Source organism: Schistocerca cancellata, chromosome 5 (assembly GCF_023864275.1).
Source record: "Schistocerca cancellata isolate TAMUIC-IGC-003103 chromosome 5, iqSchCanc2.1, whole genome shotgun sequence".
Classification (NCBI taxonomy): Eukaryota; Metazoa; Arthropoda; class Insecta; order Orthoptera; family Acrididae; genus Schistocerca; species Schistocerca cancellata.
The window spans coordinates 836,936,613-836,949,058 of record NC_064630.1 but is presented as its reverse complement, the minus strand read 5'-3'; the positions used below and the strand labels follow the sequence as shown (position 1 = coordinate 836,949,058).

General features: G+C 43.1%; 1 protein-coding gene across 6 annotated transcripts in view; it reads right to left on the bottom strand.

Moving 5' to 3' along the window:
• The window catches only part of LOC126187518 (neurexin-1a), a 2,258,738-nt gene that overhangs the window by 555,621 nt on the left and 1,690,671 nt on the right, over positions 1 to 12,446 (bottom strand). For all 6 annotated transcript variants that reach the window (XM_049928650.1, XM_049928652.1, XM_049928651.1 and 3 more), the window contains exon 9: positions 11,423 to 11,530. In XM_049928650.1, coding sequence (XP_049784607.1) covers positions 11,423 to 11,530 — 108 coding nt within the window. The remainder of the gene's footprint in view (positions 1 to 11,422; positions 11,531 to 12,446) is intronic.

Genomic DNA, 12,446 nt, shown 5'->3' with positions numbered 1-12,446 from the left:
TAGGAGGAAGTTATTGTCTGTTCTATAAGATTATGGAATAGGAGGCAAACTTTTGCAAGCAATTAAAGTTCTTTACACGGATAGTCAGGCAGCAGTTAGAGTTGACGGTAAATTGAGTTCATGGTTCAGAGTAGTTTCAGGGGTAAGACAAGGCTGCAACCTGTCTCCACTGTTGTTCATACTATTTATGGATCATATGTTGAAAACAATAGACTGGCTGGGTGAGATTAAGATACGTGAACACAAAATAAGCAGTCTTGCATATGCGGATGACTTAGTTGTGATGGCAGATTCGATTGAAAGTTTGCAGAGTAATATTTCAGAGCTAGATCAGAAATGTAAGGACTATGGTATGAAGATTAGCATCTCCAAAACGAAAGTAATGTCAGTGGGAAAGAAATATAAACGTATTGAGTGCCAAATAGGGGGAACAAAGTTAGAACAGGTGGACGATTTCAAGTACTTAGGATGCATATTCTCACAGGATGGCAACATAGTGAAAGAACTGGAAGTGAGGTGTAGCAAAGCTAATGCAGTGAGCGCTCAGCTACGATCTACTCTCTTCTGCAAGAAGGAAGTCAGTACCAAGACTAAGTTATCTGAGCACCGTTCAATCTTTCGACAAACTTTGTTGTATGGGAGCGAAAGCTGGGTGGATTCAGGCTACCTGATCAACAAGGTTGAGGTTACGGATATGAAAGTAGCTAGGATGATTGCAGGTACTAGTAGATGGGAACAATGGCAGGAGGGTGTGCACAATGAGGAAATCAAAGAAAAACTGGGAATGAACTCTATAGATGTAGCAGTCAGGGCGAACAGGCTTAGATGGTGGGGTCATGTTACACGCATGGGAGAAGCAAGGTTACCCAAGAGATTCATGGATTCAGCAGTAGAGGGTAGGAGGAGTCGGGGCAGACCGAGGAGAAGGTACCTGGATTCGGTTAAGAATGATTTTGAAGTAATAGGTTTAACATCAGAAGAGGCACCAATGTTAGCACTGAATAGGGGATAATGGAGGAACGGTATAAGGGGGGCTATGCTCCATACTGAACGCTGAAAGGCATAATCAGTCTTAAATGATGATGATGATGATGATGATGATGAAGAAGAGAATACAAGCTTTTGAAATGTGGTGCTACAGAAGAATGCTGAAGATTAGATGGGTAGATCACATAACTAATGAGGAGGTATTGAATAGGATTGGGGAGAAAAGGAGTTTATGGCACAACTTGACAAGAAGAAGGGACCGTTGGTAGGACATGTTCTGAGGCATCAAGGGATCACAAATTTAGCATTGGAGGGCAGCGTGGAGGGTAAAAATCGTAGAGGGATACCAAGAGATGAATACACTAAGCAGATTCAGAAGGATGTAGGTTGCAGTAAGTACGGGGAGATGAAGAAGCTTGCACAGGATAGAGTAGCATGGAGAGCTACATCAAGCCAGTCTCAGGACTGAAGACAACAACAACAACAACAACAACAACAACACCAAATGTTTGCGTTTCCATCTGAATCTCCTGTCTACAAGGTGGAGCTACTGGCCATCAGACACGCTATTGATTATGGTACCCGGACATCCAAGTTCGTCCTGATAGTTACGGACTCTCAAAGTGTGCTGCAGAAACTGCAACATCCCGCGTTTGACAAACAGACCAACAGGTATGATCTGGACGTCTTGTCGGCCATAAGAAAGGCGCACACTGTGGGCGCTGCTGTTCAGTTACTCTCGATTAAAGGACAACATGACACACTTCATCATGAAACTGCTGACCGCCTTGCCAAGAGAAGTATTACCCAACGCCGATCTGTTTTGCAGATCTCACATCGACGATACAGAAGGCTGCTTATCACGCTTGGAAGTGTGCACGGCATGTTCTCAGCGCTCTACGGGCGGCCATGTAACCGAACGTCTGTTCTCGACCACGGTTTGCCTCGGTGCAGCTTCTTAGACGCCGTGTGACTTCCATCATTCGCATGAGGCGGCGATACGGGTCTTATTTCGCGCACTTAAATCGATTGAAGATAATCTCGTCTGGACACGGCGATAAGGACACAACGGCAGTAGCGCATCTTAACCACATCATTTGGCAGGTTCCAAGTATGCGACTTGACAGACTTGTATAAGAAATTAGTTGCGAGAGGTTACCCACTTCCTACCAGTGTTCCTTTTTTTTTTTACTCCACAGTTTTGATAAATATAACTGGATCACAGACTACTTGTAGCCGTCTGCATCGAAATTTATATTATGAGTTGCTGAGGTCTTCATTTCAAAATGGCATCATCCCAGTAGGTAATAGAGTGCGTGATTTTGTGTTTTAATGTGCGTACGGACCTCTGTTCGTTTATTACATTTTCATTATTTCTACCCAGAAAAGGACCGCAACTTTCCCGGCGTGTAGAAGGCTCTGAACGTGGTGTGCTGGTGAGAAGGACTGCAGATGCTCGAACAACAACTGTAATGTCCAGATTTTTACAGTCGCAAATGATTATTATTTTTTTCTGTTGGGCCCTCTAAGAATCTTTTTCACTAACGACCAGAAAACCGAATGTAAAACGTTAAAAACCGAATTACAGACACGGATTTTAAAAATCGTATATCTTCTACTCGACAGAACATGCTTTAAAATAAAACACGGTCTGTACCCATGAATGAGCATATGGTACAGGTAATGTGCGTAAGATACGTTGTCATTTTGTGTGTGTACAAGGGCGACCAGAACTACACCGACTAAATTTTGAAAGTGGTCCTGGGATATTTTCCGAGTATTCTGGTACAAGGGGCCGGTGGTCTCCAGCAGTTCGTTACAGAGTAATTGCGTTTCGTTTGTTTTCTAACCCCCTTGTACCGCCACTGCACTGAAGATACCTGCATAACGGTGACAATGTCAGCGGTATGCGCTGTATGTCTCGTCTGGAAACGGACCTGTCACACTCGCTGCTGACAACGCCAAAGCCTAGTTCGCTCTCGGTCCTCGAGCTTGCGCCCAGTCTCGGACTGGTTTCTCCAGCAACGTTAGTGGCACGTTTTGTACACAACAGTATGGAAAGGTTTACTCATGAGAAATAGGCCAAAATGCATCTCGTCATTCACTGAGTGCAATGGAAAAAGGGCAGTTAGACCATTTGCTCAGTTGTTTTCACAGCGTCGGCCGCCACGTAACAGCAATTTTGCATGTGTTCGTAGGCGCTCACAAATAACCGGATCATTTCGTGCAATTACGTTTTGTTGATTACATACTGTAGGCTTTTTCACTGTTGTATAACTATTTTCGCAGCAGCAGAGACAATTGTCACAATATACATACTGTAGGCTTTTTCACTGTTGTATAACTATTTTCACAGCAGCAGAGACAATTCTCACAATAAAGTCCAGGAAGTTTGTGACGAGTGACCGGAGCAGTTTTGTCGGTCGATTTATGGTTCATGCTATATAGGTGACATGAGTCGTACATAGCTTCGTCTCCCACTCCTAGCGCTACATGTGCGCGCCCTCTGTATTACGTGACTTAAAAACCTGAAAAACATTTCCTTTATATCAATAATTCTATATCTACATGCATACTCTGCAAACCATTGTGACATACATGACAGAGGGTAGTTTCCATTGTACCAGTTATTAATGCATCTAAACGTCTCGCAGTTCAGTTTCATCTGCATCTCCGCGACAGACTTCCACTGGTCAAACAAATCTGTGACCATCTTTTCCCCTGTTAATCATATTTGATTTAGTACGGGTCCCACATACTTGAGCACTATTCCAGGATGGGTGGCCGAAGTGATCTGTATGAAGTATAGTTTGTGGACTGATGCCGTTTCCCACCATCTTAACGATAAACCGATGTCTGGCCCATGCTTTGCCTACGACTAAGCCTCTGTAATCGTCCCATGTCACAGCCCGACAAATTGTTACGCCCAGGTATTTGCACGAGTTGACCGATTCTAACTGTGATTAGTTGATATGTTAGTCATAACATACCACGTTATTTTAGTTTTGTGAAGTGTGCACTATTAAATTTCTGAATACTTAAAGACGGTTTCTACTCTTGACAGCTTTTAAACCCTATAAAGATCAGAATATTTGTGAGCTTTTTTCAGGTAGTTTTTCATAACTGTATATGAGAAAATTCTGAGGTTACTGAAATATTATCTGCAAGGTCATTACCATAGAACATTAACAACAGGATTTCCAACACACTTCCCTGGGGCACACTCGAACTTAATTCTGCATCTGCTGACGACTCTCCATCCAAGACGACCTACTGCGTCCCTTCCAACCAAAAAATCCTCAAAGCAGTCATAAATTTCGCTTGATACCCTGTACAGTCATACTTTTGGTAATAAACGTAGATATGATATTGAGTCAAATGCGTTTCGGAAATCGAGAAATACTGCATACATATATACGACTGCGTGGATGAATGGCTTTCCGAATGTCACGTGAAAAATCTCCGTGGTTTCACATGGTCCATGGTGTTTGGCATGGGGGAGATACCTCATTATGTTTGAGCTCAAAATACTTTCTAAGATTTCACGTCAAATGCATCTCAAGGATACTGGACGTTAGTTTTGTGGTTCACTTTCTATACGTTTCTCGTAGATGGCTTGAGCTGTGCCTTCTTCCAATCACTGGGCACCTTTCTTTGTACGAGGGATCCGTAGCGGATGACAGTTAAAAGGGGACTGACTGAGACCGAGATCTGATACAATACAGATTTCGTCCAGTGCTAAGGCTTTGTTAACTGTAACGACTTCAGCTCTTCCCCAACACCACTGACACTAACATCTACATCACTTCTCGTTGCAGTGGTGCGAGAATTATGTGACAGCAATAATCCTGGATAATTGTGGATATCATTGTCGCTACCGCTAAGTGGAAGATCACGAGCTTCATAAAATTGTACATAAAGTAAGATACACTTTAAACGAACAGAGTGTTCACCACAACTCGAGTAACGTCGTATCTTACGTAGAAATAGAAGAAACAAATTTTAATGTAACAAAGCAATACCGTTTTTCATATTAGCACACCGTATAAATGGTAATGTTACTGTCGCAGTGCCACTAAAGGGGAATAATGAATCCTTCATCAAAGAAAACGAAATAGTCAGACTTCGAATTAAGATCTGTTGCCGGCACGAGTAACTCAGAAGCAGATATCCTCGGTGTAGCGAAGCAACTCAAATCACTTATTAAAAGTTACCTTCCCGTCCAGTATGCTGATGTAATAGCGCCATATTTCGCAAATCATCTACAACTGCGACAAAGATCCGTACCTAAATACGAGGAAGCTGCACATTTCACACCACTAATCAAGAAAGTGAAAATGAGTAATCCGCTGTATTACAAACCTTTATCGCTGACGTCGATTTGCAGTAGGATTTTGGAACACATACTGTGTTCGAACATCATGAATTACCTCCAACAAAATGGTGTATTGAAACGTAATCAGCAAGTACTCAGTATAATTGTTCTTGTGCAACACAACTAACTCTTTATTCTCATGAAGAAATGAGTGGTATCAGCAGAGGATCACAGCCTGATTCCATATTTGTTGATTTCCAAAAGGCTTTTGATACCATTCCTTGCAAGTGACTTCTAATCAAATTGCCTGCCTATGAAGTATCGTCTCAGGTGTCCAACTGGATTCGTGATTTGCTGTCAGAAAGATCAAAGTTCATGGTAATTGACAGAGGTATAGTCATCGAGTAACACAGAAATATGTCTGGCGTTCCCGAAGGATGTCTTATAGGCGCTCCGCTATTCCTAATTTCCAAAAAATTGGAGACAATCTGAGAAGCCATCTTATATTGTTTGAAGATGATGCTGTCATTTACTGTTTAGTAAAGACATCAGAATATTAAAACTAATTGCTAAATTACTGAGACGAAATATCTGTTCTGTGCGAAAAGTGGCAATTGTGACCCTAAAAAATGAAAAGTGTACGGCAATCAACATTAGTACTAAAAGGAATCCGTTAAATTTCGATTACACAATAAATTGCACAAATCTAAGGAATGCCACTTCACCTAAATATCCAGGGATAAGAGTTACGAATATCTTTAATTGGAACGACAAAATAGACAATGTTGTTAGAAAGGTGACTGCATTTTATTGGCAGAAAATTTAGAAAATGCAACGAACATTATCAGACTCTTGTACTTCAACCTCCCAGTGGGCGTCTGGAGCGTATGTTTGTCCTTATTATTAGTAAACTGTGCCCCCTCCCCCCTCTCAGCCCACTCCTCACTTATTCACAATTAATGGAATGATGCTTTACGTAAGTGTCTTGTTATTTGAATTTATGTTTCTTGTTTCGTATAGCCACTCTCAAAGTATATGTTAGATTCCTGTACAACAAATGTTACTACAGTCTCCAGTGTTTACTCGTTGCCTAATTCATAGAGTTTTTGTGGTCCTCAGTCCAGGCACTGCTTTCATGCAGCTCTCCATGCTACTCTGTCCTTTGCAAGCTTCTTCAACTCACAGTACCTACTGCAACCTACATCCTTCTGAATCTGCTTAGTGTATTCATCTCTTGGTCTCCCTCTACGACTTTTACCCTCCACGCTGGTCTCCAATATTAAAGTCGTGATCCCTTGACGCCTCAGTACATGTCTTACGAACCGATCCCTTCTTCTAGTCAAGTTGTGCCATAAATTCCTCTTCTCCCCATTTCTATTCAGTATCTCCACATTAGTTACGTGATCTACCCATCTAATCTTCAGCATTCTTCTGTAACATCACATTTCGAAAGCTTCTATTCTCTTCTTTTCTGAACTATTTATCATCCATGTTTCGCTTCCATACACTCTATAAAATACTTTCAGAAAAGACTTCCTTACACTTAAATTTATACTCAATGTTAACACGTTTCTCTTCTTCAGAAACGCTTTCCTTGCCATTGCCAGTCTACATTTTATATCCTCTCTATTTCGACCATCAACAGTTATTTTGCTCCTCAAATTAAAAAATGCATCTACTACTTTGAGTGTCTCATTTCCTAATCTAATTCCCTCAGCATTACCTGATTTGATACGACTACAATCCACTTTCCTCGTTTTGCTTTTATTGATGTTCATCTTTTATCTTCCTTTCAAGACATTGTCCATTCCGTTCAACTGCTCTTCCAGGTCCTTTGCTCTCTCTGACAGAATTATAATGTTATCGGCAAACCTCATAGTTTTTATTTGTTCTCAATGGATTTTAATTCCTACTCCAAATTTTTCTTTTGTTTTCTTTACTGCTTGTTCAATAAACAGATTGACTAACGTAGGGGAGAGGCTACAACCCTGTCTCACTCTCTTCCCAACCACTGCTTTCCTTACATGTCCCTCAATTCACAGAGTAACACCCCTAAAATCAATGCAGATCATCGAGTTTGCTACATACGAATTCAAGACTGGCACTCTGACTAATCTATTTGTACTGTTCTGCTTATGACCAAAGCCAAAGTAGAGCAGTCAAAATGTATATAGGTACCGTTAACTCTACAGCTGCCCCTACCGAAGTCGTCTTATGCAACCCCCAAACGTGATATATGGCCTTCAAAAACCTCGCTCACTACATGCACACTATCAATACTACAGAGAAAATGAACAGGACCTTTTTGTAGGTAATCTGAAGCAGTTAAATATTGTACTGCGATACGTTTTCGCGGGAAGTCATCGTTCTCGAGTCATTCAAGAAAAACGTACAAACGTGACCTTCAAACGCATTCCTCACCAGCCATGATTTCCAGTATGATGCTCGTCGCACTGCCTGCTACCACTCTGTACAAAATTTTCCGACTATACGTACTTCTGCCGATATTCGACCTTTTTCGGTCTCTACTGATTGGGCTGTTACGGCATCAAGACAGTCTACTACTTGGTTGAAATTATTATTTTAAACGTGGTCGTGAGGGTAATGAAAGAAAAACGAATTTTGTAAATGTAAAGGTAAATACAATTACGTCGAAGATTCGGACCCAACTTAGCCCTTACAAGCATAATAGTTTCGTAGTCAGAACTGGCGAATGCAACGATGTAATTGTTTATTTTATGTTATTAAAATCTCAAAATTGTCAGGTAAAATGTAGGCAAATATCAAATTTACCACTTTGTAAGCGCTCGACTAAGCCGGTGGCGTAATGAGCGCAGTGAAAATGTCGAATGTGGGAAAAAATTCCTGCAGCCGCAAATTTTTGTACAGTGGTAGGAGAGAATGCCACGAGCAACATACTAGAAATCCTAACGAGAGATGGCTGAGTGTGAGACGGGGCTGGGAGGAGGAGGGGGGGGGGATAGAAAGAGAGAGAGAGAGAGAGAGAGAGAGAGAGAGAGAGAGAGAGAGACGACGACGACGACGACGACAGAGAGAGAGAGAGAGACAGAGAGACAGAGAAAATGAAAATCTTGTGCGTGGTTTTAGAAGGCAATATATAACATTTGGGGTAGCATAGAACGGCATCGGCAGGGTCAACTGAATAACTCAATATACAATTGCTCTAACGAGAATAATTATTCCGTTTCTCAGGTCGTTTTTATTAAACGTACTTTTTAAGTAGCTTGTGTATCATCTCTGCATGCCAGTGTTTCTCCCTCTTTCTTTGACATACACAGAAATAACACATATACAGAGTGTTACAAAAAGTTACGGCCAAACTTTCAGGAAACATTCCTCACACACAAATAAAGAAAATATGTTATGTGGACATGTGTCCGGAAACGCTTAATTTCCATATTAGAGCTCATTTTAGTTTCTTCCACCTACGATCAATGGAGCACGTTATCATGATTTCATACGGGATACTCTACCTGTGCTGCTAGAACATGTGCCTTTACAAGTACGACACAACATGTGGTTCATGCACGATGGAGCTCCTGCACATTTCAGTCGAAGTGTTCGTACGCGCCGGCCGCGGTGGTCTCGCGGTTCTAGGCGCGCAGTCCGGAACCGCGCGGCTGCTACGGTCGCAGGTTCGAATCCTGCCTCGGGCATGGATGTGTGTGATGTCCTTAGGTTAGTTAGGTTTAAGTAGTTCTAAGTTCTAGGGGACTGATGACCACAGCTGTTAAGTCCGATAGTGCTCAGAGCCATTTGAACCATTTGTTCGTACGCTTCTCAACAACAGATTCGGTGACCGATGGATTGGTAGAGGCGGACCAATTCCGTAGCCTCCACGCTCTCCTGACCTCAACCCTCTTGACTTTCATTTATGGGGGCATTTGAAAGCTCTTGTCTACTCAACCCCGGTACCAAATGTAGAGACTCTTCGTGCTCGTATTGTGGACGGCTGTGATACAATACGCCATTCTCCAGGGCTGCATCAGGGATTCCATGCGACGGAGGGTGGATGCATGTATCCTCGCTAACGGAGGACATTTTGAACATTTCCTGTAACAAAGTGTTTGAAGTCACGCTGGTACGTTCTGTTGCTGTGTGTTTCGATTCCATGATTAATGTGATTTGAAGAGAAGTAATAAAATGAGCTCTAACATGGAAAGGAAGCGTTTCCGGACACATGTCCACATAACATATTTTCTTTCTTTGTGTGTGAGGAATGTTTCCTGAAAGTTTGGCCGTACGTTTTTGTAACACGCTGTATAAACGACCTTCCGTGCAATGTTTATTGTGATGATGATGATTAACCAATATTTTGTATTGTATTGTATGGAACTGGGAACCTAGAAACGACGGAGCGGCTTCGTCCCCGCCGTAGCCCTCAGTGGTTCACAACCTCACAACAAGCTACAGCAGTCCACTCACCCCATCGGCGCCCCACGCCGAACCCAGGGTTATTGTGCTGTTCGGCCCCAGTGGACCCCTGGGTACGTCTCACACCACACGAGTGTAAGCCCAATGTTTGCGTGACAGAGTAATTACGGTGAACGCGTACACGGAGATAGTGTTTGCGCAGCAATCGCCGACAAAGTGTAACCGAGGTGGAATAAGGGGAACCAGCCCGCATTCGCCGAGGCAGATGGAAGACCGCCTCAAGAACCACCCACAGGCTGGCCGGCACACCGGACCTCGACGCTAATCCGCCGGGCGGATTCTGTCCGGAAAGCAGTGCGTTAGACGGCACGGCTAACGGGGCAGGCAGGCATGTAATTTGCGCTCCAGTCCGTGGGCAGCATCACAACGATACGGCTCTGTGACAACGCAAATCGAGGACAAGCTCGTAAAAATGTGTTGCCATTATCGTCAACTTTAGAACTTGGGAGTTGATCTACCGTGTATTGAGGTGTTTTAGGATGAGGTTCAGTGAAAATGGGGCTGAAAGTCAGCCAAACAAGAAGCGTTTCAATGAGGTTAATGCGTCATTTTCCCATTAGATGTCATACCCGTCTCTCTAGCGGCCGAAATTTTGTCTCCATTTGTTTTGGATTACGATTGGTGGAATAGCTGTTACAAGTGTCGTACAGTCACCGGGAAAGAGCGTTGCTAATCCTAGAGAGAGTTGAACATGTTTGCTTTTTGTTTCGTAAATGAAGACTAAACTATATTTTCAATTCTACACACTTTGATGGTAAAATACGTAGCTCACATGTAAAACAGTTTTTCTTTCGTCCAAGCGTTACTGATTTCGTACAGAAGCAATACATGATATCCTCAAATTTTTAGTGTAAGAAACTGAAATTGAAACTAAATTCAGAATTTGTTCACAGAAGTGTGTTTTATGTGTAAGATATGCATATAAAAAAGTAAACTGGGGTATGTACTCACTTTAGGGAAGGATATACAGTTATTTTGATCAGCTGTAAAATTTAGAGGGTCAGATTTAAGCCGTTTCTTCACTCAACCCTTTATTTATTACTTTAGATCGTGAAAATACTTCAAGTGTATTAGAATTTCAGTTTTATTATTTTGACGCTGCATGCATTATGTTGGTGAAGTCTGAGAGCGATATCTCTAAAAATTATTCGTTCCCTGGTGACAATGTAACTATGTACTGACAACTTAATGTTTGTTTCAACAGAGTAAGTTTGACATGTGGAAGATGCTTATAGTCCGCCGCTCGTGGTCTCGCGGTGGCGTTCTCGCTTCCCGAGCACGGGGTCCCGGGTTCGATTCCCGGCGGGGTCAGGAATTTTCACCTGCCTCGAGATGACTGGGTGTTTGTGTTGTCCTCATCATTTCATCATCATCCAGGAAAGTGGCGAAATTGGACTGAGCAAAGATTGGATAATTGTACGGGCGCTGATAACCACGCAGTTGAGCGCCCCACAAACCAAACATCATCATCATCATCATCATCAAGATGCTTAGTTCATACACTTACGAGTTATGGTGTAATAAGATACACTTCAACACGGATAGTCTGTAATCCGAAAAGGCTGTGTAAAGTGTGTGGTGCCAGATTGCAAAATGAAAGTGTGTTAGTCGGCAGGTGCGTTTTGCAGCAGACGCCAGAAGAGTGCAGAGCGGAGCGCTACTCACGTGCGGCGCGCTGGCCCCGCTGCTGTACAGGATGAGGCCGTTGGGCTCGTTGGTGCGGATCTTGAACGAGATGGAGCTGGACCGCGACGACTCCAGCGAGGGCAGCACCTGCGAGGCAAGACAGAGAGAGTGAGTGAGGCGCCTGTGGCGGCGGCGGCGTCGCCGTGTCTGTTCGCGTCGTGAAGCGCGCTCGGCGTGCCGCTAACAAGCTGCTTCCAGTCGTCAGACGGCCCACCAGCAGGTATGTGCAAATGAAGAGTGCATCCGTCAGTTTCGTATAGCAACCGCCAAAAAACGGGAGAGCCTAATATACTGTTACTTCGTCACGAAAGTAAGAAAACGTAAAAGCTAAAAACATCTACAAGTGTACATCTACAAAATGAAACAGGTCCGCAAAATATCTCACGCACCTTAGGTAGGCAACCCTTCTTACACCGTACATCCGAGACGGATATTTTGCGGGCCAGTTTTAATTCGTCCTTCCCCCGCCCCCCCTCCCCCCCCCCCCCTGTCCGTTATACATCTATGTTTCGCACTTACTGTATCTGGCAGAGGAGACTTGGTATGCTGCATCCTTTCTTATTCCAGTCACTGTTCGTAAGCTTCGGTTACAAATCGGCTCTCTCCAATTTTACTTTCGTAGTGTTTTCGCGAATTATATGTAGGAGGAAACATTATGTCTACGCATTTGTCTGCTCTATGAATTTTAACAGTAAACCTTAAAGTGACATACAACATCTCTGCCACTGGAGTCGGATGACCATCTCCAGCCGCGAGTAGTGGCCACCGATGACCTCAGCAGTTTTGTCCCTTAGGAGTTCAAACACATTTGAACATTTTGAGTGCTCGATAAACGAACTGGTGAAGAAGCGTGTTGTTTGTCTTTGGATTTCTCTGTTTTCTCTATCAATCCTACCTGCGGGAATCGGACGAACGAATGTTTTTGTAAGTTTCACCCCTCGTGGTAGGACTACACTTCCTCAGGATTCTTCTCACTTCTGCCTTTCTTCTGATTAGTTTCGAG